The sequence below is a fragment of the Mercenaria mercenaria genome, chromosome 3 (genome assembly GCF_021730395.1).
Source record: "Mercenaria mercenaria strain notata chromosome 3, MADL_Memer_1, whole genome shotgun sequence".
Lineage (NCBI taxonomy): Eukaryota > Metazoa > Mollusca > Bivalvia > Venerida > Veneridae > Mercenaria > Mercenaria mercenaria.
In genome coordinates, this window is record NC_069363.1 from 64,908,501 (window position 1) to 64,933,678 (window position 25,178).

At 35.3% G+C, this 25,178-nt stretch overlaps 1 protein-coding gene across 1 annotated transcript in view; it reads right to left on the reverse strand.

Moving 5' to 3' along the window:
• Positions 1–25,178, reverse strand: part of LOC128555922 (uncharacterized) — a 106,457-nt gene that overhangs the window by 12,414 nt on the left and 68,865 nt on the right. The window contains exons 14-16 of the mRNA XM_053539742.1: positions 22,010–22,179; positions 20,575–20,725; positions 4,355–4,428 (exon numbers count right to left, since the gene is read on the reverse strand). Coding sequence (XP_053395717.1) covers positions 4,355–4,428; positions 20,575–20,725; positions 22,010–22,179 — 395 coding nt within the window. The remainder of the gene's footprint in view (positions 1–4,354; positions 4,429–20,574; positions 20,726–22,009; positions 22,180–25,178) is intronic.

Below are 25,178 nucleotides of genomic sequence, written 5' to 3' on the forward strand. Positions count from 1 at the left end.
ACCTAGTTTTCATCAAGGCAATCACTCTGACCAAATTTCATGAAGATCAATTGAAAAATACATCCTCTATTGCATACACAATGTTTTTCTTCGATTTGACCTAGTGACCTAGTTTTTGACCCCAGATGACCCATTTTCGAAATCAGCCTAGATTTTATCAAGGTAATCATTCTGGCTAAATTTCATGAAGATCAGTTGAAAAATACAGCCTCTATTGCATACACAAGGTTTTTCTTTGATTTGACCTTGTGACCTAGTTTTTGACCCCAAATGACCCATTTTCGAACTTGGTCTAAATTTCATCAAGGCAATCATTCTGACCAAAATTCATGAAGATCAATTGAAAAATACAGCCTCTATCGCATACACAAGGTTTTACGTGATATGACCTAGTGACCTAGTTTTTGATCCCAGGTGACCCATTTTCGAACTCGGCCTAGATTTCATCAAGGTAATCATTCTGACCAAAATTCATGAAGATCAATTGAAAAATGGCGCCTCTATCGCATACACAAGGTTTTTCTTTGATTTGACCTAATGTCCTAGTTTTTGACCCGAGATGACCCATTTTCGAACTCGGCCTAGATTTCATCAAGGCAATCATTCTGACCAAAATTCATGAAGATCAATTGAAAAATACAGCTTATATTGCATACACAAGGTTTTTCTTTGATTTGACCTAGTGACCTAGTTTTTGACCCGAGATGACCCATTTTCGAACTCGGCCTAGATTTCATCAAGGTTATCATTCTGACCAATATTCATGAAGAAGAATGGAAAAATACAGCCTCTATCGCATACACAAGGTTTTTCTTTGATTTGACCTAGTGACCTAGATTTTGACCCGAGATGACCCATTTTCGAACTCGGATTAGATTTCATCAAGGTTATCATTCTGACCAATATTCATGAAGATTAATTCAAAAATACCACCTCTATCGCATACACAAGGTTTTTCTTTGATTTGACCTAGTGACCTAGTTTTTGACCGGAGATGACCCATTTTCGAACTCGGCCTAGATTTCATCAAAGTTATCATTCTGACCAATATTCATGAAGATTAAATGAAAAATACAGCCTCTATCGCATACACAAGGTTTTTCTTTGATTTGACCTAGTGACCTAGTTTTTGACCCGAGATGACCCATTTTCGAACTCAGCCTAGATTTCATCAAGGTTATCATTCTGACCAATATTCATGAAGATTAATTGAAAAATACAGCCTCTATCGCATACACAAGCTAAATGTTGACAGACGACGGACGACAGACGCCAGACGACAGACGCCGCATGCCGGACGCCGGACATCGAGCGATCGCTAAAAATCTAAGTTTAACAGGGACATAACTCTGTCAAAATTCAAATCAGAGTTATGGGGTTTGTTTCTCCTGTTGTAGACTTTGATAGTAAATAATTATTTTAAGTTTCAAGTCAATAGCTTTGATAGTAACAGAGATATTTGACTTTATCAAAAACTTTAACCAAAAATTCTAAGTTAAAAAGGGTCATAACTCTGTCAAATTCAAGTCAGAGTTATGGGGATTGTTTCTCCTGGCGAAGACTTTAATAGTAAATAACTATTTAAAGTTTCAAGTCAATAGCTTTGATTGTACCAGAGAGATTTGACTTTATCAAAAACTTTAACCAAAAGTTCTAAGTCAAAAAGGGGCATAACTCCATCAAAATTCAAAATCACAGTTATGGGGTTTGTTTCTCCTGGTGTAGACTTTGATAGTAAATAACTATTTTAAGTTTCAGGTCAATAGCTTTGATAGTACCAGAGATATTTGACTTTATCAAAAACTTTTACCAAAAATTCTAAGTCAAAAAGGGGCATAACTCTGTCAAAATTCAATTCAAAGTTATGGGGATTGTTTCTCCTGGTGTAGACTTTGATAGTAAATAACTACTTTAAGTTTTAAGTAAATAGCTTCGATAGTGACAGATATATTTAACTTAATAAAAAACTTTAACCAATGGCGACGCCGACACCGGGGCGAGAGCAATAGCTCTACTTTTTCTTCGAAAGGTCGAGCTAAAAAGGGCCATAATTCCGCCAAAATAGTTGACACAGTTATGTTCTCTTGCTTACAGTTACAGACTGTTATAATAAACAAGTGATAAAAGTTTCAAAGCCATATGTCAAACACCTTACACAAAATGTGAACTGGCATGAAAAACTTAACCAAGATTTAAGTTAAAAGGGGCCATAATTCAGCCAAAATCATTGATGGAGTTATGTACTCTTGCCTAAAAATGGACATGGTGATGGTTAACAAGTGTTGAAAGTTTCGTAGCTTTATCTCAAAAGACTTTGTCAAAAAGTGGACTGGTACGAAAAACTTAACCAAGGTGTGACGCCGACGCCGATGCCATGGTGAGTTGGATAGCTCTACTTATTCTTCGAATAGTCAAGCTAAAAATCTTGTTTATTAAATATCACTAGTTTAAATAATGTCTGCAAGCGATGAATTCAATGCATGTCTGAGTTAAAGCCCATACAAAGTTATAGATTGAACATTTGGTTCTTCTTTTGTCACCTGAGTGACCTTGACCTTAGAGCCAAAGGCCAAGCTCTCATCCCATATGGGTTAACCTTTTTTCAAAATGTTTTAACATTTCCTCAGTGAATGTCAAAATAACAGCACAGTTAAGAAAAAAGATTAAGAAGCAAGTGACTTTAGGTGTGGCATTGCCACCCGAGTCTAGGTCAGTGTAGTTAGAGCCTCCTTCTGATGAAAATTCATTCAATATCTACAGAAGCAGCTATAAACTGAACATAGACCAGAAGGTGGGATATTGTTACAGTATGAACATGGACCAGCAGGTGGGATATTGTTACAGAATGAACATATATCAGAAGGTGGGATATTGTTACAGAATGACCATGGACCAGAAGGTGGGATATTGATACAGAATGAACATGAACCAGAAGGTGGGATATTGTTACAGAATGAACATGGACCAGCAGGTGGGATATTGTTACAGAATGAACATGGACCAGAAGGTGGGATATTGTTACAGAATGAACATAGACCAGAAGGTGGGATATTGTTACAGAATGAACATAGACCAGAAGGTGGGATATTGTTACAGTATGAACATAGACCAGAAGGTGGGATATTGTTACAGAATGAACATGGACCAGAAGGTGGGATATTGTTACAGAATGAACATGGACCAGAAGGTGGGATATTGTTACAGAATGAACATGGACCAGAAGGTGGGATATTGTTACAGAATGAACACAGACCAAAAGGTGGGATATTGTTACAGAATGAACATGGACCAGCAGGTGGGATCTTTTTTTAGACTAAACATGGACTAGAAGTTGGAATCTTTCTATGACCTCAACATGGACAAGCAGGCGAGATTTTGTTATGTGTTCAACATGGACCAGCAGGTGAGACCTTGTTAGGGCCTCAACATTGACCAGCAGGTCAAATTTGTTACAGAATGAACATAGACCAGCAGATTAGATTTTGTTACGGCCTAAACATGGACCGGTGGATGGGATCTTGTTATGCAATGAACACAGACCAGAAGGCTGGATGTTGCCATGGCCTCAATATGGAACAGCAGGTGAGATTTTGTTATGGCCTCAGCATACATAGACCAGCAGATGGATCTTGTAATGCACTGAACTGGGACCAGAAGACAGGATTTTGCTCTGGCCACAACATGGACCGGCAGATGAGATCTTGCTATGGCCTTACATAGACCAGTAGATGGGATCTTGTTATACACTGAACATGGACCAGCAGGTGTGATCTTGCTATGGCCTAAATATGGACTGGCAGGTGGGATCTTTTTATGAACTGAACATCAACCATACTTGATGGGATCTTGCTAAAGCTTCAACACGGACCAGAATGTGAGATCTTCTTACAGCCTCAACATGGACTTGATGATTGGATCTTGACCGTTGAACTACTTATTCATTGAATACAACATATCACTATTTAAAATTCTTTGATGAATGGTAGAGTAAATAACCAAACAATAACTCCTATTTGGCAGAAGGGCCTGTACCTTTTATTTTACAATACTGTCTCACTGTATTGAGTATTTGTACCAAAAATGTTCATGTTTGCTTGAACACAACATGCAAAGAGACATGCGCATACACTAGCCATTTTGATGACTATTCCAAGCTTAAATAGGTTCATGTAAGTGCATGTATTTACAAGCATTAATTATTGCATGTCAAAAAGTCTTTAAATGCTGCACTTTTAAGATAATTCACAGACTGTTTTTGTATAATGCAGTGTAGGTTACATCCTTATATTTCTCCATTTAGTGAAAATCAAAGGTCATAGTGACTTATAATTCATTTATTTAGTAAGAGACTAACCTTGGAAAATTGAGCAGCCTTAAAAGGGTATTTTGAGAAATACAATCCTTTCCCATAATCACCGCATGTAAAATCTGAAAACAGAAAATAAGGATCGTTACTACATTATGCATGATTTAAGGGGTATTGAAACACCTGAAAATTTTAATTATGTGAAATGGTTATATTGTCAAATTTGATAATTACAGTGGTAAATAGCCCTAGCTGAATGGTCTGCCACATACAGCACCCGTAAAAATACCGGAAATCCACATCTGGTATGCAAGAAATCAACATTGTCTCATCAACAATTTAATGTGATACAGATTATGTTAGTCAACATTATTTGCACAACAATTGTCAGTAATAATGTTATTGCAGTATTGCAAATGGTTAGATTTGCCATTGCCCATGCAGTATCAGACTGAGTGTTGGCTTGATTCTTGACTTTGGCCATTGTAATTATGTTTTCAAGTAGTTCTTCATCTATATCAACAAGAGTGGCAGACTGTCACAAAATACGCCCGTCATTGAATTTAGCCTAATTCAAGGGCCATAATCCAAGAGTGCCTGGGGCGATTTGGCTGATTATCGAACTTGGCCAAGATATTTTGCCTACAAACATTGTCAGCAAGTTTTGTGAAAATCAGATGAAAACTGTTTGACTAAGAGAGCGGACAAGGCTAAATTTGCAGATTTCGAATAATTCAAAGGCCATAATCCAAGACTGCCTGGGGCAATTTGGCTGGTTATCAAACATGGCTGAGATATTATGCCGACAAACATTATCTGCAAGTTTGTGGAAGATCAGAATGAAAAGTGTTGGACTTAGAGAGCGGACAAAGTTAAATTTACAATTTTTCAAGTAATTCAAGGGCCATAATCCAAGATTGCCTGGGGTGATTTTGCTGGTTACCGCACTTGGCCGCGATATTAAGCCCACAAACATTCACTAAGTTTGGTGAAGATCGGATGAAAACTGTTTAACTTAGAGGGCAGACAAGGCTAAATTTGTAGATTTTCAAGTAATTCAAGGGCCATAACACGTGAGTGCCTGGGGGGGATTTTGCTGGTTATCAAACTTGGCCAAGATATTATGCCAATAAACATTGTCACTAAGTTTAGTGAAAATCAGATGAAAACTGTTTGACTTAGAGGGCAGACAAGGCTGTTCACATGATACGCCCCGCTCTTTCAGAGATGGGCTTATAAAAATGAAAGACTTTTTTACCTCCAGTTATTGAAATATCTATTTCTTGTGGGATCTATAAAAGTTATTTTTTGTTAAACACAACTATGCTGTCATTTATTATCAACTGGAATCTAATAAAAGTATAAGATTTCCCCTACCCTGAAGCATATCTCTAGCCCTATCAATATCTGAAGTTCTTTCAATTACCAGTTATAAGTTGGATATTACAATAATTACTTAAAAGTAAAGGTAGACATTTCAAATTTCATGTGAAAATGAATTTTCAAATAACAGACAGAATTGCAAATGCATGTGCCACCTGCCTCCATCTTCTAAAAGAAGGGTATATATTCCATAAGAATGTCATTTATCATATTCATAAATTTAATCTTTAACAAGAGCTTTCCATAAGACATCCAATGCTTGACTAATCGAAATAACTTCCCAGAAGCAGGAAAATATTACCCAAAATGTTAAAATATCAGAAGAGTTTTAAGTTCAAAAGGGGACATAATTTGACCAAAATGCAAGTCAGAGTTATGGGACTTGATGCTATCAACTAGTTTTATAACCCCGAAGGCACATGTGAAGTTTCAACTTAATATCTGCATTTGTTCTGCAGACAGTAACTTGCACGCAAAACTTTAACCAGAATTTTCGAAGTACAAAAAGGGTCATAATTTGCCCAAAAGTACGTCAGAGTTAATGGAACTTTATCCAGTGAGGTTGGTAGTAAGGGCTATACCTTTTTTGTTTAATACATCTGTATTGAAGTACCAAGTTCATTGTTTGTTGACGAGACCAATCAAGAGACACATACACTATCCCATAGTGACTTCTCAGACGTTAATTATAGCGTAAAACAAATGTGCATTGTCAAAATCATTAACGATGACTTTAAGTAATTACCTGTTTTTGATAATGTGTAGACTTTAATTTCTCATTGTGAAATCAAGTTTCTAATTCATTATTTGTTACTTGGAAATAGCGTAAACAGGTTTTAAATAATCCTTTCCAAGGACCCAGAAATAAAACAGCAATAAGACGTACATCCTAGCATGATTTGTATTGAAATGATTTTTTTATTTATATCTCCAATTATAAACATGGTAAATTAGCCCATAGATGTTGCCACATAACACTAAAAATACGGAAACATGGTAGCAAAATTCAAAGTATCAACTTTACATGGTCGAAGTTAGTAAATCTTTAGACACATTGATCTTAAAATTCACAGTTATTACAATAGATTGCTTGCCGCTACAGACAGAATGCTCGATCTACTTTCGAATTATTTTAGTGTCTACAGAAGAGGCAATGTACATACGCCCAATTGATTAAATATCCCAAAAGAGTGTTTTATATCGAACTTGGGCATATATTTGACCTAAAACATTTCAGCAAGTTATGGGATTCGATGTATAACTGTTTTATAAAGCGGACAAGGAAATGTTAGTTTCAATTTCAAAGGCATATCTGCCTGGATTTGGGGTTATCAACTTGCATGGTTAAATTTACGACCATGAATTTTGTCGAATGAAAGTGTGAAGAGGGGCAAATTAATTTCTAAAATTTCATGTAAATTAGGCACTTAACCCAGATGTGGTGATTTTGGTTAGCATTGCCGAAAAGAATAAATATAAGTTTGTGAAAGATATAACCTTTTGTAATAGGGCTGTAAGTACTTGTAGCATTAAGTATTAACCAGGATTGCTGAGGGGGTCCAAACGTGGGCAAAATTTGCCAATAAACATGTCATAGTTTATGGGAACTGTGACTAGGCAGACATAGTGTTATGAACCCCGTAAGATGGGCTATAAATGAAGTTTTACATTTTAATATCTAGTAGTTTTGGGATTAAGTTATTGCATTAAACAACTAATCTGTCATTTTTTCAAGATCAAAAAGTATAATTCCTCCCAAAATACCGTATCAATATATGGACTTCCCATTCAGTTATAATTGGGAACAAATTATTAAAAGAAAGTAGACAATTTCAAATTTATGTAAAATGTTTGTAATACAGACAGAAATTGCAACATGCATGTGCCACTGCTCCATTTCTAACAAAAGGGTATATTTCCAATAATGCAGATATGTGCTTTGACACATAAAGTTAATTTTAACAAGAGCCATAAGAATCAATGCTTCTAATCGATAATCCTAGAAAGCGGAAGTATTACCCAAAACTGTTAACACAGAAGTTTTAAGTTCAAAAGGGGCATAATTTGACCAAAATGCAAGTCAGAGTTATGGGACTTGATGCTATCAACTAGTTTTATAACCCCAAAGACACATGTGAAGTTTCAATTAATATCTGCATTGTTCTGGAGAAGTAACTTGCACGAAAACTTTAACCAGAATTTTCGTAAGTCAAAAAGGGGCATAATTTGCCAAAATACATGTCAGAGTTATGGGACTTTATCCAGTGAGGTGGTAATGATAGGAAATAAATTTTTTTTTATAATCATCTGCAGCCTTGTTATGTGATAGCGAGGTACGTCACGCAAAATTTACCAAGTTTCTAATACCAAAAAGGTTGCAAATTTGCCATATTAAGTCATGTTATGATTGGTGCTTTACGATTTGGTAACCTCTAATACCATTTGATGTTCTGGAAACAGTATCATGTTTTAAGATATCCGTTGCATGGAGAAACTAACCAAAATTTCAAAGTCCAAATGGCATAAGTTTTTCAAATTGATGTTATGTGAATCTCCCAGGTTAGTAATGACCAGAAAATACAATAATTGTTCATATAACCTTAATATGAGTAAACTGTAGCACATTCAGAAAATAACTTTACCATTGCCGAGTAACATCGCCTGCTAGCGACCATGTGATTCTAAACTATTCTCATATCACAAAAACTTAAATGACGCTGAGTTCTAAAAGGGGAGTAAACAGGGGAAGAAGCGAGTACGAACATTGTTGGGGGCAGCACATTTGGAGTTGGTAACTGATACAGCAAAACATTCTATGATTTAGATTGCATCTTTTATGCTACAAGAAGATGTTTTTTATGAAAGGAACAAGACGCAGATACCAGATGTCAATCTGCGCAGAAATACATTTACGGCCCTGGGAAAGCATTTCAAAAATAAAAATCGGGTATTAACAGCACGTGAATTGTCTTGTTTGCACACAATTTATCTCCTGTTAATACATGGCAGATCAGTGGAAAAAGTAGTTTTTATGCAAGAACTGATCTAGAAAACGAAAAAATAACTTCCAAATCTATATGCCTTTAAGTAATAGCTGTATGTACTTGCATGCAAAACTTTAACCAGGATTTTCTAAGTCAGAAAATATCAGAAGAGTTTTAAGTCCAAATGGGGGCATAATTTGGCCAAAATGCAAGTCAGAGTTATGGGACTTGATGCTATCAATTTTTTTTATAACCCCGAAGACACATGTGAAGTTTCAATTCAATATCTGCATTAGTTTTGGAGATAGTAACTTGCATGTAAAACTTCAACCAGAAAAATACATGTCAGAGTTATGGGTCTTGACCCAGTGAGGTTGGTAATTGATCTAGAAAATGAAAAAATAAGTTTCAAATATAGTATAACATTATGCCTTTTAGTAATAGCTGTATGTACTTGCACGCAAAACTTTAACCAGGATTTTCTAAGTCCAAAAGGGGGCATAATTTGGCTAAAATGAAGGTCAGAGTTATGGGACTTGATGCTATCAACTAGTTTTATAACCCTGAAGACACATGTGAAGTTTCAATTCAATATCTGCATTAGTTTTGGAGATAGTAACTTGCATGTTAAACTTTAACCAGGATTTTCTAAGTCCAAAAGAGGGCATAATTTGCTCAAAATACATGTCAGAGTTATGGAACTTGGCTCAATGAGGTTGGTAATTGACCTAGAAAAAGAAAAAATAAGTTTCAAAGCTATATGCCTTTAAATGATAGCTGTATGTACTTGCACGCAAAACTTTAACCAAGGTGTGACGCCGATGCCGACGCCAGGGTGAGTAGAATAGCTAGACTATTCTTCGAATAGTTGAGCTAAAAACAATTTATGACTTTAAATGTCAGTTTCTTTTCGTCCAAATGTCTTTGATAACTCTTAGCTGATAAAATGTTATAATTTTAAACAGATTGTCATTATTCAAAAGAAAAAGAAAAAAAAAAAGAGAAAGAATAATTATGCCGGTTTCTGTTTAAAGGGACAGTGTCGTGTTTCAGAGAAAAGGCAATTGTACAAAGTGTAATAGGTTCATATTGTATTGATGACAAACATAAATCTAACATCTGGACCTTGAAGAATTTCTTTCTATCAAAAGCATAATTATTTCTTAACAAGCTTTTGTATGATGTAAAGAAAAGGATGATCTTAGATTACAATCTTAAAAAGACTTAAAACATATTTCATTTAACATCTTTAAAATGTCCACAAGTATCACATTCATCTTGACCTGGCAGCAGTATTGTGTTTTAGAGTATTATATGTCAATTTCATTGAAATTTTCAAAATTAGTTTTCATAATATTTGAATATTTGAATATTTGCTTGAGCGCTGAAATAAAATAATTTTTCATTTTAATTTCAAGTATGTATGTTCTATCAGTTCACCCAACAATACTAAAATGAATTACAACTTAACTAACTAGACCAGTGTCTGTGGGTAAATATAGTTATTACATACTCAATTTTTAACTCCGTTAAGTTATGATGGAACAATATTCACATACCGGTCTCATATGGGGTATGTGAGGTCATTTGCAATGTCAGTTTCATGGGTGTTGTTGCGTTTAAAAGTTCTTTAACAACAATATTTTCAATTTTGCTCCGACTTAAGGACAAATTTATATCATATAATAATCATGTTTGTTTGTTTTGGGTTTAACGCCATTTTTCAACAGTATTTCAGTTATGTAACGGCGGGCAGTTAACCTAACCAGAGTTCCTGGATTCTGTACCAGAACAAACCTGTTCTCCGCAAGTAACTGCCAACTTCCCCATATGAATTATCAAAAGTGGAGGACGAATGATTTCAGACACAACGTCTTTTAGAAAATCGTCCTGGAGAACATACCCCCCACCCGGAGATCGAACTCGCAACCCTGTGATCCATAGACCAATGCTCTCCCTACTGAGCTAAGCGGGCGGGCTTATAATAATCATGAGTGTAGTATGTGTATGTAATATAAATATAAATTAATAATATAAATAACTGTAAATAAATGTATGGGGGCATAAAAAGAAGTATAGAAGGTAAATCATTGTAAAATTTAGGTATTCTACCATCAAGTTTTCAAAAAAGAAAGTACTATCAGATGAAATTTGATCTTTTAGGTAACCTTTTATGCACAATATGCAGCAAAAATTCAGCTGGAATGTTTTTATGTGTATTTAATCATGTATGAACTATTTATTAAGGCAAAACATTATTCATCTTAAATAAACATTTAGTTTAACATTTCTTTGATATTTAACATGTCCTTGAACGTTCAATGTAAACCGCAGTTAAGTACCCAAACACTGTTTGTGTTCGAAGTAATTTGTAGTCCCTTTTATCTTTCACAAAATCTAAACGGAAGAACTAGGTGCATTTAGATAAACATTATCGTATTCAAGTCAAGGTATGAAGTATCTTTTTATTCTTTATGTTATCAGATGCATGTCATATATCAACAAATGAATAGTACAATCTGATGTAAGGGCTTCCTAAATAGATTTGAGTAATATGATACATAATTTAGTAGACTGGTATAACAGAGACAACTCTGAGATGCTGTTAATGATGAATCAAGTAGATGGAACAAGATCATCATGATGACCCCCTATAATGCTCAGCTGACTAAAATGGGTACCTGATTTTAACAAACTTGGTAAAGGACTCTACATAATGCTATATGCCAAATGTCTAAGTTCTAGCCTTTGAGGGATTAGACAAGAAGATTTTTTTTAAAAAGTTAATCTTATACAAGTCTACATAAAACAAGTAACCCTGATGGATGGGGTCAATTTTGACCCCAGGGGCATGATTTGAACTAACTTGGCAGAGGACCACAAGACAATGCTATATACCATATATCTAAACTTGGTGAAGGACCTCTATACAATGCTATATGCCAAAAAATGTCCAAACTCAAACCCTCAAGGCTTTAGGTAAGATTTTAAAGTTCTTATTATTTAAGTTTATATAAAAAATTGACCCCCATGGGTGGGGCCAATTTTGACCCTAGGGGCATGACTTGAAAGAATTTGGTAAAGGATTACTAGGCAATGCTACACATCAAAATTATTGCTGTTTCAAACAAGATGACTTTTAAATTTTTTTCTTATGTAATCAAGTGGCCCCTGGGTGGGACCAGTTTTGACCTTAAGAGACAAAATTTGAACAAACTTGTTAAAGAAACTCAGAGAGAGAGAGAGCAGACATTGTCAGTTTTCACAGTTTTGAGCAATTCAAAGGCCATAAGACCAACAGTCTTCATTCAGGATTCATTTGAGGTAAGCCTGAAGCCAAAATTATTCTTCCAGCATTAAAGCTAAAATAATATATACAAACATGTCGCAGACATTTACAGAATTTATCAACAAAGCTAAAGCAGTAACTGCATCTGCTCAGACATTATCATTTGAGCCGCGCCATGAGAAAACCAACATAGTGGGTTTGCGACCAGCATGGATCCTATTGCAATTAGAGAAACTGTTAGCGAGCAGCAAGGATCCTGACCAGACTGCGCGGATGCGCAGGCTGGTCTGGATCCATGCTGGTCGCAAACCCACTATGTTGGTTTTCTCATGGCACGGCTCATTTTTGTTTTCATAAAGCAGCTGCACCTGATTACAGTAACTTACAATGTAAAACTGAAACTGAGACAATTTTACTCATCCAGTTGTTATTTTACAGTGTCAATGGCTATAGTGCTGATAGAAATCTTCCCACACATCAATAGTCAAATCTTCAATCCCCTTTCCAAGAAACCCATTCAAGAAATTCTTCTTTTTTTGAATGCTCTGAATTTTCTGATTTTTTTTTGTGAATCCAAATGGATCAGATATTTAACTGATTAACCATTTCTGAATTTAAACATGAATGCATTCTTTTTTAATGGGTATACTGGGTGCCTACCAGTCACCGGACAGGAATATATACCGGACAAACGTAATTACGGCTTTGCTTCGATTATATCGGAGTAATCGGCTAATCGGAAACATTCAGCACTTTCTTTTCATTTTCATATACCAACATTGACTGAGAAATAAGTATAAACGAGCAATATAGTACCAATTCTCACCCGTGTTTACAAAACTGCTGTCCTCTGACCTTGGGGCATTGGAATGGCAGTGCGCATGCGCAACTTGATTTTTTTTTTTGGGGGGGGGGGGGCACCAAGTGGGTGTTACATGTATAGCACAGACCCCTAGAACTGCAGACGACAGTTTTCTTTCTGATTCATTCCACACTTGGATCACATATTGGTAAAATATAATACTGTTTCTGCAAAATGAATGAACGTCTGCATCATTTGCTAGGTCATGTGTTAATACCGCACGAGTGAATGCCTTTGCATATGATAATATATATTTACATCCATTCTGAGCCTCATTTGTATAAAAAAAAATTTATAGATAGCTTGGGTTTTCCGAAAGTAACAAAAACGGAAATATATTTGATTGTTGGCTCCTATGGTTGCATAAGCACCGAGGTATTTTCTGCAGATAGTATTTCGTTTAAAATGTTAACATAGGTAAATCACTGCTGTTATATTGTTCGACCCCGAGGATAGTTTAACACTTTGAATGTGCATGAAAACATGTTTCTAGAAGGCGTAGAAGTCTGATGGACATAATCAGTTTTTTTCGGTACAATTGTCATCGTCAAAAAAAAAAAAAAATCAGTCTTCGAAATATTTGTCTGGTGACTATTCCACCTTGTTGTTTGATGTAGTGCATTTCATTACCCCTTTTGAGCCTCAAAATATCCGATGTTTTACGTCCGATTGTTTGAGATTTTTACATTTTCGGAAGACAAATGAGCTGAAGATTTATCGGGGCAAATTTCATGTTTTTGTGTTCATTTTTTATAAAACGGCAATGGAAAAACCCCGATTTTTGTCCGGTGACTGGTCGGCACCCAGTAACCTTCCTCCCCCATACATTGTTTGCAAACATATAAACAATCCTGTTAAACAAATGTCATATTTTCTTAAAATCGTTTTTTATTCAGTTAAGGATTGAATTCTATTTTGGTGCATTTAGACAGGCATAAACCACATTGGGACTGCTTGCAAATCCATGAATCATATGAACAATTCCTAGATGTTTCACATCCAAATCCATCAAAATACACAAAAAATAACATTCAGTCTTTACCGGTAAATTTACATTTTTAATGCAGATTGCTACAAAAGTAAACTGTTTTCTTTCCAGGAGTCAAGAGCTAAGCCAAGCAGAGCAATATAAGCCCAGTGGGTTATATCAGAGGAGGTTATTTAACCCTTAGCATGCTAGATAAATTGTCGTCTGCTGGAAATGTCGTCTGCTAAAATTGTTAAGTTCATTCAATTTGCTCCAAAATTGGAAGAAATATTGTCAGAGTAGCAAACAGCTTGGAACCTGATCAGACGCCGATTTAATCGGCGTCTGATCTGGTTCCAAGCTGTTTGCAAAGGCTGTTAATTATGATCCGGACACAAAATATGATAGACAGTTTTGAATATTTAGCTAAATTTGTGACACTGACCTTTGGCCTACAGAGCTGATTCAAGCGCTCTGTACAGCCTCTCGTTGCTATCTACCTATATGCCAAGTATAAAGTCAATATCTTTAATGGTTATGAAGTTATGCTCCAGACACGAATTATGATGGATTAACAGATTAACAGACACACGTGCCATCGCATAATGCATCCGATTTTTCAAAACAGGTGTTTAAAAATCAAGATAAATGTCAGGCTGTCAGTCTTTTAAAATCTAAACAAAACAGCTAAAACAACTCGCTCATAGTTACATTGTAATTCAACTTCCGATAAAAGTACAATTTGAGATTTTTACCTAAAATATCCTTAAATCTAGAAAAATATCACCTGATTGTGTCAATTCAGTTTTAATCTTTAAAACCAGAAAATTATCTTTTAGATGTAATTTTATGTTCTTTTTGAAACTTTGGTGTCAGATTTTGAAAGATTTCATCAAATATCACAAAATCGCATTTGCAATCTTGAGGAAAAGACCGCCCTTGATATTACTGCACCAATGTTATTCAAATTAAAGGAGAATTTTTTTCTTTCTATACAAAATATATTATGATTAATATATACTGTGAAATAATTTAATTTCATGAGTATGTTAAATTTTTCGGAATGGCTAAAAAAAGTAGTCCCTTAAAAATATTAATGACTTTGCAGTACTACATGTTTTATCTCAAGCAAGCTAGTACTGGAGGGGGGGGGGGAAATATAATTTGATTGTATGGTTTATATGCGAACAAGAACGCCGCCAAGCGGGGCAATATACGCCCATAGGGTTACATCAGAGGATGGGAGCAAAATTTAAAGAACTTGACTGTTGAAGCCCAAAGGACAGGAACAACAAAAAAGAAAAAATTCCAAAAAAAAAAATTCTTACCAGGTAAAGTTATGTCAAACTACATCTAAACATTGGATGTACCATCCATGTTGTACCACAGAAAAGTGGTCTCGGTTTTTCCCTATGGCCAATAATAAAAAAGTTTCAAAATAAGCTATTTATAGTAACAAAAAAGGGAAGTAATTCAAAAAAAAAATTATTGTAAGAGAACAAAAAGGGATCTGCCAAATAAAAACAAGAGCACTGCATTGCAGAGCAATATACACAAAGCAAAGTCATATATGACCTTTGACCCCAAAGTGTTACCTTGACCTTGAAGCGAGTCATCCCAAACATGTGCTCTGCACGTCGCCTCAGTGTGGTGAACATTTGTGCCAAGTTTCTTTTAAAACATTCAAGCAGTTCAAGAGTTACAGAGCGGACACGAAACACACTCATATGACCTTTGACCCCTAAGTGTGACCCTGACCTTGAAATGACACATCCAAAACAGGCGCTCTGCACGTCGTCTTGGTGTAGTGAACATTTGTGTCAAGTTTCTTTGAAATCCTTCAAGGGGTTCAAGAGTTACAGAGCAGACACGAAATTGCTAACAGACGGACACACAGACGGACACCGGACCTATAACATAATACGTCCCTTCGGGCGTATAAAAAGTAGGGCTGCTGAGTTAAATATTGAATTAAGAAAAAAACTAAGCTAATCAGGAAGCTTAAATTAAATCCAGGCTACACGCTGTCATAAAATTATTGGTCAAAACCGAGGTAAGCCAGATAGCAAATCCAGACCATTAAATTTTAATTAAAATTAGATTTAATTTTAAAATTACTGCAGAGTTCAGCCAGTCAGCTTCACATGTACTGCTCATGTGTGGAGGTCACAAGTTTGATCCCCATAAAATAGTTATGTTCTCCATGACAATAATTGAGCCGCGCCATGAGAAAATCAACATTGTAATTTAAATAAATTAAATTTCATAATGAAATTCTGACGATGTTAAGTTTCCTTATATCATAAACAACACCTAACTTTCCAAGAAAAATGATCATGATAAACTAGTAATAAAACATTTTCTAAGAAAACTTTGTCATCCTCTTACTAGCAAAAAATTAAACATTAAAATGAAATAAATTAAAAACCAGTTTGAAGTTGTTCTTCCATTTTCAATTGTATTATAACAAAATGTTGTATAATTCAAAGCTTAAAGGCTCTGAGAAAAAAACAGAATCTGATTATCATAATGAAATTCTGACGATGTTAAGTTTCCTTATATCATAAACAACACCTAACTTTCCAAGAAAAATGATCATGATAAACTAGTAATAAAACATTTTCTAAGAAAAGTTTATCATCCTCTTACTAGCAAAAAATTAAACATTAAAATGTAGAAAATGTGCATAAAACTGCAAAAATAGAAGTTGTCAAGCAATATAATTTCATATTTGACTAAAAAGTATACCCCAAAATTAAATTAATAACATGAAACAAGAGTAGCTCTAATGCAAAAGTGTTACCTAAATGACAAAAGTATCAAATTTATGTAAATGATTTATTACAGATACTGGTAGCTTTCACTTGTGATACTATACAAAGTTATAAACTTATGACAGGTTTATTTATTAAAGTATATTGCTTCAAAATAGTACAAAAGATATAAAATAACAAATTTTCTTTACAATATCAGCTACTGTAAACATTATTTATAACGGAACTGAAACTGGTAGGGTTATTTAACTAAGCCAAAACTGAGAAAACCTTCACTTTAATGAGACAGACATTTTGTAAAAGTTTATTTGAGCCATGCCATGAGAAAACCAACATAGTGGGTTTGCGACCAGCATGGATCCAGACCAGCCTGCGCATCCGCGCAGTCTGGTCAGGATCCATGCTGTTCGCTTGTAAAGCCGATTGAAATTGGAGAAACTGTTAGCGAACAGCATGGATCCTGACCAGACTGCGCGGATGCGCAGGCTGGTCTGGATCCATGCTGGTCGCAAACCCACTATGTTGGTTTTCTCATGGCACGGCTCATTTAATGAATTCCTTCTGTCTGCCTTGTCTAAACTTAGCAACAAATACTTGACTGACTTTTTAACATTTTGTATTGCCTTTAGAAAATGGACAAATGCTTGCCATAAAACACACAATCAATTTAGCATTGTTTATACTAGACTTAGTTTTTGTCTGTAATGAAAATTTATAAGTTTAATAAGTTGCTCTCTTGTCTGCAGAGTTCAGCCAGTCAGCTTCACATGTACTGCTCATGTGTGGAGGTCACAAGTTTGATCCCCATAAAATAGTTATGTTCTCCATGACAATAATTGAGCTGCGCCATGTGAAAATCAACATTGTGGCTTTGTGACCAGCATGGATCCAGACCAGCCTGCGCATCCGCGCAGCCTGGTCTGGATCCATACTGGTTGCAAAGCCACTATGTTGATTTTCTCATGGCACGGCTCATATCACAACTCCACCTCTGATTTATGTGGAGAAGTTGTCAGTTGCTTTGTACCAATACAGAATACAGGAATACAGTAATGGTTAACTTACAGCCTATGTATAAGCTACAAGTTGTGTTAACTAAATGAGATCGGATCAAACCTTGTCTATTTCTGAGAAAAAAAAAGACAGAAATTCAAAAAAATACTGGAAACTTAAGAGTTAGCATGGTGATGCATCAACTATGTTTCAGATCTACATCCTCAGTAATGCATGGAGACATATAAACCTACATTACCTAGTAACGCTACCCTTTATTCTTTGCTGGACATAAGCTTTTTTCTATACTAAGGGAGACTATCACACTGGAATTGACAGTACAACTTTCCTTTTATCAGTTATACTAAACAGAGTAATTTCCCTTTGAGTATTTTTAAGATGGTAATTTCAATTTTATATCTTCTGGAATGCAACATGAATAATACCCAAAACATGCCTGGTAAGCTCTGATATCTCAAGTGCACAATAAAGACAAGAGCTCCACTAAGTGGGAAAATATATGCCAAAAGTTTTAGATTAGAGGAGGTGGAATTAATACTTTAAGAATGTCCAACTATCTCGCAAATATTTTCAAGTCCTGTCCTGCAAAAACCTGCACAAAACATCATCATACATGCCATATCTCCCGCCGGGAGACTTTTTCTCCCGTATTTTCAGTATATCTCCCGGTCTCCCGCCGGGACATGAAAACCTCCCGTAAAAAAATAAATTCAGAAAAAAAGTCCTCTGTCAAAAAATCATATCTCGGACCCAATGTAGACCTTTAGAAAATACTTGAAATTCAATATCGAGTAGCCCGGAAATACTCTTCAAACATAATTTGCATAGTTGTCTATAATCCCTAGCTGGTTTATCGAGAGATACACGTCTGAGGCATTAATTATCTTACCACCTACTGTCACCATCTGCAAACAATTAACCATTTAATCTTGTAAACATATGCATGCGAGATTTTAGACTGATTCAGTAACATCAAAGCCACTGATCCGTAATTTTTCAAAACAATATGTAAACCAGTCTTAAAATTACGTCATTTTACCGCCACCTGCCAAAGTGTACTTTCGTTTTCGCTGACCTTAATATTTATCGGGAAACACTCTTCCCGTATTTATCGAGCCATCAGAGGATGAGACAGGTTAGTGCTAACACCGAGTTTATATTTCTCAATTTAAATACTTGCACAACATGCAAAAAATCGACAGCAACTTAACAAAATTGGCGAGTTAATGTCAGACTACACAGAATTTCGGACAAACATGAATTCAGATAAGTGAATTTTATGAAATAAATTGCAATTCATACTGCCTGAATAACTGACTGCCATTCCTTTGTGATATTGTCATGTTGCAATAATTAACAGGAGAAGAATTCCCAGGTTAAATACATGTAGTTTTAATCTAATATGGACAATCCAGCAAAAGAATGACTTTCATTTTTGTTTTAACAACTTCATTTATGAAAAGAAATGACTGCCCTTAAAAGACTGTTTTGACATGATTTCTCCGCAATCTTTTGAGTATTGTATGCTTAAACATGTCAAAAATATCACTTTTTCCAGATGCAGAAGCATCAACACATAAAGCAAAAAAAAAGTTCCTGGTTCAATCTTTCATGGAATTCTGAATTTCCTTGGATTAAGTTAAGTGCTATAATTAGAGGTTAATACACGACAGTGCCGGGCCGGGAAGTGATAATCGGCCCAGAAAATGAATAATGGCCCGAGGGCTTTAGCTCGAGGGCCATTATGAATTTCGGGCCGATTATCATCTCCCGGCCAGGCTCTGGCGTGTATTAATGTCTTTAATACATATGTTTTCTTGCACTACTAAAGGAAGGTAAAAGTTACAACTCCTGTCGCTAGATTTCTATGGCTAAGTAGTTTGGGGTACTCTTGTCTCAAAATTTGTGTTTGTGCGTAGCCGGAAGCAATTTGGGGTCGTAAGTGTGTGTATTACAGTAAACTTATTCTTGCACATTAAGAATAATTAGATCTACAGAATTTCTTGTCGGTCAGGAGCTACAAGTGAATTCGTAGATCTATTGTATCTATCAAACACATCAAATCGCCATTCTAAAAATGTGGAACAACACATACTTTGAGCCAGTTCATGAAAAAAAAACAAAAAAAAAAAAAAAAAAACAAAAAAAAAACTGCGATTTTATTAGAATCTACAGATATCTAGCTAGATATCTCGATCTATGTTTATGAAAAGCAGTCATGCATTTTCACTGAGAAGAAACCCGCAACTTCGTCGAAACTGGTGCGAATCATTCTATTTTTCAACGTATACTCAACACTGTTGAAACTTGGAACTCTGGCTCCAAACAAATATGTGCATGTCAAGTTTTATTACTAATTTTAAGCAAAGAATTGTAATTCTACGATAAACAACGGTTTAACGTGTAGACCAGTGACAGACCATTATGACGTCTATGATGACGTTTCATGTAGCTATTGGTTTCACGCGCACGTGTTCGCCGGGCGGATTATGATTATGAGTTTTCGGCCCGGGCCGATAAGTGATAATCAGTGCGTGAAAGCAATAACCTGCTGAAAACACATTCATTTTTGTTACTATATATAGTAACATATGTATTAAGTATTAATCATGCATTCTGTACACAACTGTTGGCTCCACTCATCAATATAATGTAAAAAAAACTTGATGATTTTTTCATGAAAATGGCTATTTAGCGCATAAAAAGTGAGCGAATAAAAGTCTCCCTTATTTTTACCCAAATCTCCCTTAAAAAAAGCCCTGCTGAGGCAAATCTCCCTTATTGACCGTCTGAAAATATGGCATGTATGCATCATTTTAAGTCGAATTTCGGTTATCTCAACCTAAAACGCTGGATCCCTTGGAATTTGAGATACTGTGTTCCAACTGCATTGCCAAACATACTGGGTGGAGGGGGTGGGGGGGGGGGGGGGGGGGGGGCATTAGAAGTTTTGATTACTATATAACATCAATCGGAAAAGAATACAAACTGTTACCTCTTTCTGAAAAGCCTCCTTTGAGAATCTCTTTTATTCTATCCGGATGCTCGAGGGTACCACAGAAATATAAATCAAGCACCATTAGCGGGTCTTTCAGACTCTGAACTTTGTCCCTGTAGGCCTTCTTAATCTTCTCAGGTATTAATGCCTGCAAAAAATAGTCCCAAAAGTAGTCCGAAAGTACTGGAAGAAACGTAACAACATATGCTTGTTTAGGCATAATTAAATTGACAAATTATTTTTATGTCAGACACAGGATTAGAACCAGCGTTAACACAGAAACACTACATAGCAAACAAGAAACCTGACCATTCTACCTGGTCAGGATCCATGCTGTTCGCTTTCAAAGCCTATTGGAATGAGAGATACTGTTAGCGAACAGCATGATGGATCCTGACCAGACTGCGCAGATGCACAGGCTGGTCTGGATCCATGCTGGTCGCAAACCCACTATGTTGGTTTTCTCATGGCGTGGCTCATATGGTATGTAAATATGATTTAAATTGGTTAGGAAATTAAATTCTAGAGTGTAAACACAGTGAAAAAAGGCCTTTTCTTAAAAATCAAGGTCACATGACTCTAGACTTACTATTCCAGTCAGGCTCATAATAAAACCTGAACAAGATCTTTTAGGTATACATTTTCTGTGTGAATATGATAAGGATTGGTTAAGAGAGACAATGTTAAAGCATAAAAGTAGCAAGGTATGATATTTTTTTTCATAAATCAAGAGCACTTAACGCTGGGCATTCTGGTCTGATTTTACCACCAGTTTAACTTGTCCAAGACTATCAGGACATTAGATATTATGTCTGAATGTGTGACTACAAAAAGGATCCGTGAAAAACAGTGTTCGAGTGTAAACATGGTTAAATATTGCATTTTTTTGAAAATTTAAGGGTCATAACTTTTGACCTAATGGTCTGATTTGATAAATACCTCCCACCATCCCCCAGTAATCAAACTTGACTGAGAACCATTAACATTGTGTTCGATTTTAATTAAACCTGCTCCAAAAACAGGCATGCTCAGGTGAGCTAAAAAAATCTCCATATGAGAATCACCTTAATTTCAGTATTTCTACTCAAATGCCTCACCAAACCTGGCCTCTGAGAACTTCCATCAAAGCCCACTTATGAAGTGGGGTGGTGGTCTTGTGGTTAAGGTGCTGGCTGCTCAATCCAGTGGTCATGAGTTTCAGCCCCACTCGGGTCACGACCATGCCTTCTCATATGACACCAGTACTAGTTTTTCCAGTAAATAGACTTGAGAGTGGTTCAAATAAGCTTTAAGCTTTCATCACAATTAAGCTAAAATGAATTTATATAAACTAAGCCCACTTATAAGTTAAATGACAAAATAAACTGGTACCAGATAATTACTAACTATATAAAAAATCAAAGAGCAAACAACATGTCAAAAATTGTTTTACCTTTGAAATAGTTGAGACTTCACATTTTTTACAAGCAAGTGTATCTAGCAACATCTGCTTTTTGAACTGTTCTGTAACATCGTAGAAGAACGCAGAATCTTTGATATGGTCGTACGGTTCCTCTTGCCCATTCCCTTCATGTTTTGTGAATGCCACATAACGGCTCTCATCTTAAATATATAGTATTTAAAATTCTTCAATACACCTTAGAAACATTTTCCATCTCAAATGATGCTGATAAAATATTTTAGGTGTGTTCAAACTGTGGGACTAGAAAGGGAAGACCGAATATTTCAGTGTCTCATAAATATTATCACTATTATTACAGCCACTTTCTGCGAAGGGCATGCACATAGTAAGCCAACACCCTGAATTAATACTATATACCATATATGAAAAAAATGCTAGTTGTGTCTACTATTACTTTTTCACCATGTATTTGACAGCTCTGTATATACAAGTGAAATCATAGATAAATACCTTTGATACAATTCCATGCATAAGAACCCCTTTAACAGTAATACAGTAAACTGTTTTCAGACTGACAGTTGTTTTATGCCCTAAGTATGAGTTATAGCTCATCTAATGAACTTCATGAAGGTTTGCAGTCACAGAGTGAACACAGTGACATAATTCAGTAGAAGGTCAATAAATGATCAACTTATAATTTAACAAGTAAAACTGTAGGTAACAATCAGCAACCCCCATTTTTACCAATTAATGAGCTATCTAATGGATTCAAGTTTAACTGTACCCATGAAAGCAAATTTGTGTAGATGTTCCTGTAGCCAGACATTCTAACAAAGTTAGCAGACAATTTTAGCAGAATATGATGATTATTGTTCTGTGTAGGGGTTTACTACATGTATGTGTGCACATAAGAAATTGGGTTTACTACATGTATGTGTGCACATATGAAATTGGGTTTACTGCATGTATGTGTGCACATATGAAATTGGGTTTACTACATGTATGTGTGCATATAAGAAATTGGGGCTAGAACTTGGTGTAAGACCACACCAAATTTAAGCATGCCCTATATATGTTTCATCCCCATCCCCAACTATACATTTCAGTTTATGTAAATATCTATAGTTAGTACATGAGATATTTTACAGTAGATATCCTAATCACTTATAAATAGATCCACTTACGGAGTATTTCTATATACCTTGCAATATAGGGTCCCCATGTCCCCAGGTCCCCAGATCTGATCATCTAAGTTCACTTTTAATTTCTATTTATTTAGTATCTATAGTTAGTATATAATTTACTTTTTGATATATTAGGTATCTTTTAATTCACTCTATTACAAATATTTCTAGAACAAATTTTCTGTGTACCTTGCAAATCAGGGTCCCCAGGTCCCCAGAAGCATGCTATTTATAACTCTGTCTGACTCTTTCTGACAGTTTTTCCTGTATTTCATGTAAATGGGGTCCCCAGGTCCCCAGGTCCCCAGCAGCAGAAAACTATGAAGAACTGCAAGACTTTCAATTTTCCTTTAGTTCTCTGTGAAGTAGCATACAATTATATCTCCTGATTTTTACAGTTTAGAATTTGTCAGATGTATATATATATATTCAATAAAGTGTACCGGTATTAAATTTCATTGAAAGCGTATAAGTTCAATAATAAACTATACTGACTTGCATATTAATGTCCTGTCATTATTTTATCAACAATTATTTAATTTAGAATCTTTGAACGTTTTGTCTGTATATGCAATAATACAAATATAATGCACCAATATATTCTCCACAAGTATTGACCTAGCACTCATGAATACTCTGTATATTTCGGTAAGTTAATTTTCGGTGCCTGAACCTATTAAATAGGGATATATCTATCGAAAAACAATGCAAGATATACATTTGTTAATTATACTGTGACCTAAATGTAAATAAATAAATAAATCATCAGCAAGTCGCATGTGCATAAGCAAAATAAATAAATCAATCATCACCAAGTCGCATATGCATAGGCAAAAACATTCATCTACCTATCTCTGGGTTGTGGGTTTGAGACCTTTATCTGACAGTGTACTCAAACCTCATCTTATATGTTCTGAATCATAAATTGTATACTTCTTTTATCTCTAGAATACAGTCTCAGTTTTTAATATGACAATTAAGGGGATTTAATGCAAGTATGCAATCATAGAGTTTGATTCGTCTAGAAACAATCATATTTCCTTTCTCCAGTACAACTCTGACAAAACACGAAAAAAATAGAAACAGTGGAGAGTGTTAGGTCAAAATGTGTTATTATAAATGTCAAAAGAAAATGACAGAACAGAGGACAGAACAGAACATAATGTATATTTTTAAGCTATCAAGTTCTTGATTTGTACAAATAAAATTGCCAACGGATAACAATTTCAAAGCAGCAAATAACTGAAAATTTGACTCTTATCAAATGATAAAATTATGGTAAATAAGATTGTGTAATACATGTATGTAAAATGTTTATAACTTTCATTACAACACGACTCCTTATATAAATCACTGGTCAATTTTTTTTTTATATTTCAGTTTGACCGTCACAATGTAAAACAAACTGTATGCGTCAAATTACTTTGACTGCTAACAGTTTTATAGTTTATTTACGTCTCATTCATTTACAAACATATAAATTTACATACAGCATAAAACAATTGTTCTGTAAATGACCGTTCTTACTAGAACTACAAGAGACAATATACATATTCAAATGTGCTTTTATAAAACCCATATGAATAAAAAGCTGAGAGTTGCAAATCAAATGAGTAAGTTAAGAGAGTACATGAATGTATGAATGTGGTGCAACTGACTGAGCATGTACATATATAACACATGTACTGCTGTATTAACTGACCAAGTGAGTACATGAATACATGTATAAATGTTGAATGAGTACATGAATGCACGAAGTTGAGTAACTGACCGATTAATTACATGAATGTACGAAAATTGAGTAAGTGACCGAGTGGGAACAGGAGTCTACAGATGTTGAGTAATGAGTAAGTGACCGAGTAAGTACATAATATATGTACGGGTGTTTAGTGAGTACATGAATGCACGAATGTTGAGTAACTGAGCGAGTGAGTACATGGATACATGTACAGGGGTTGCGCGAGTACATGAATGTTGGGCAACTGACCGAGTGACTACGTGCATGTATGGATGTT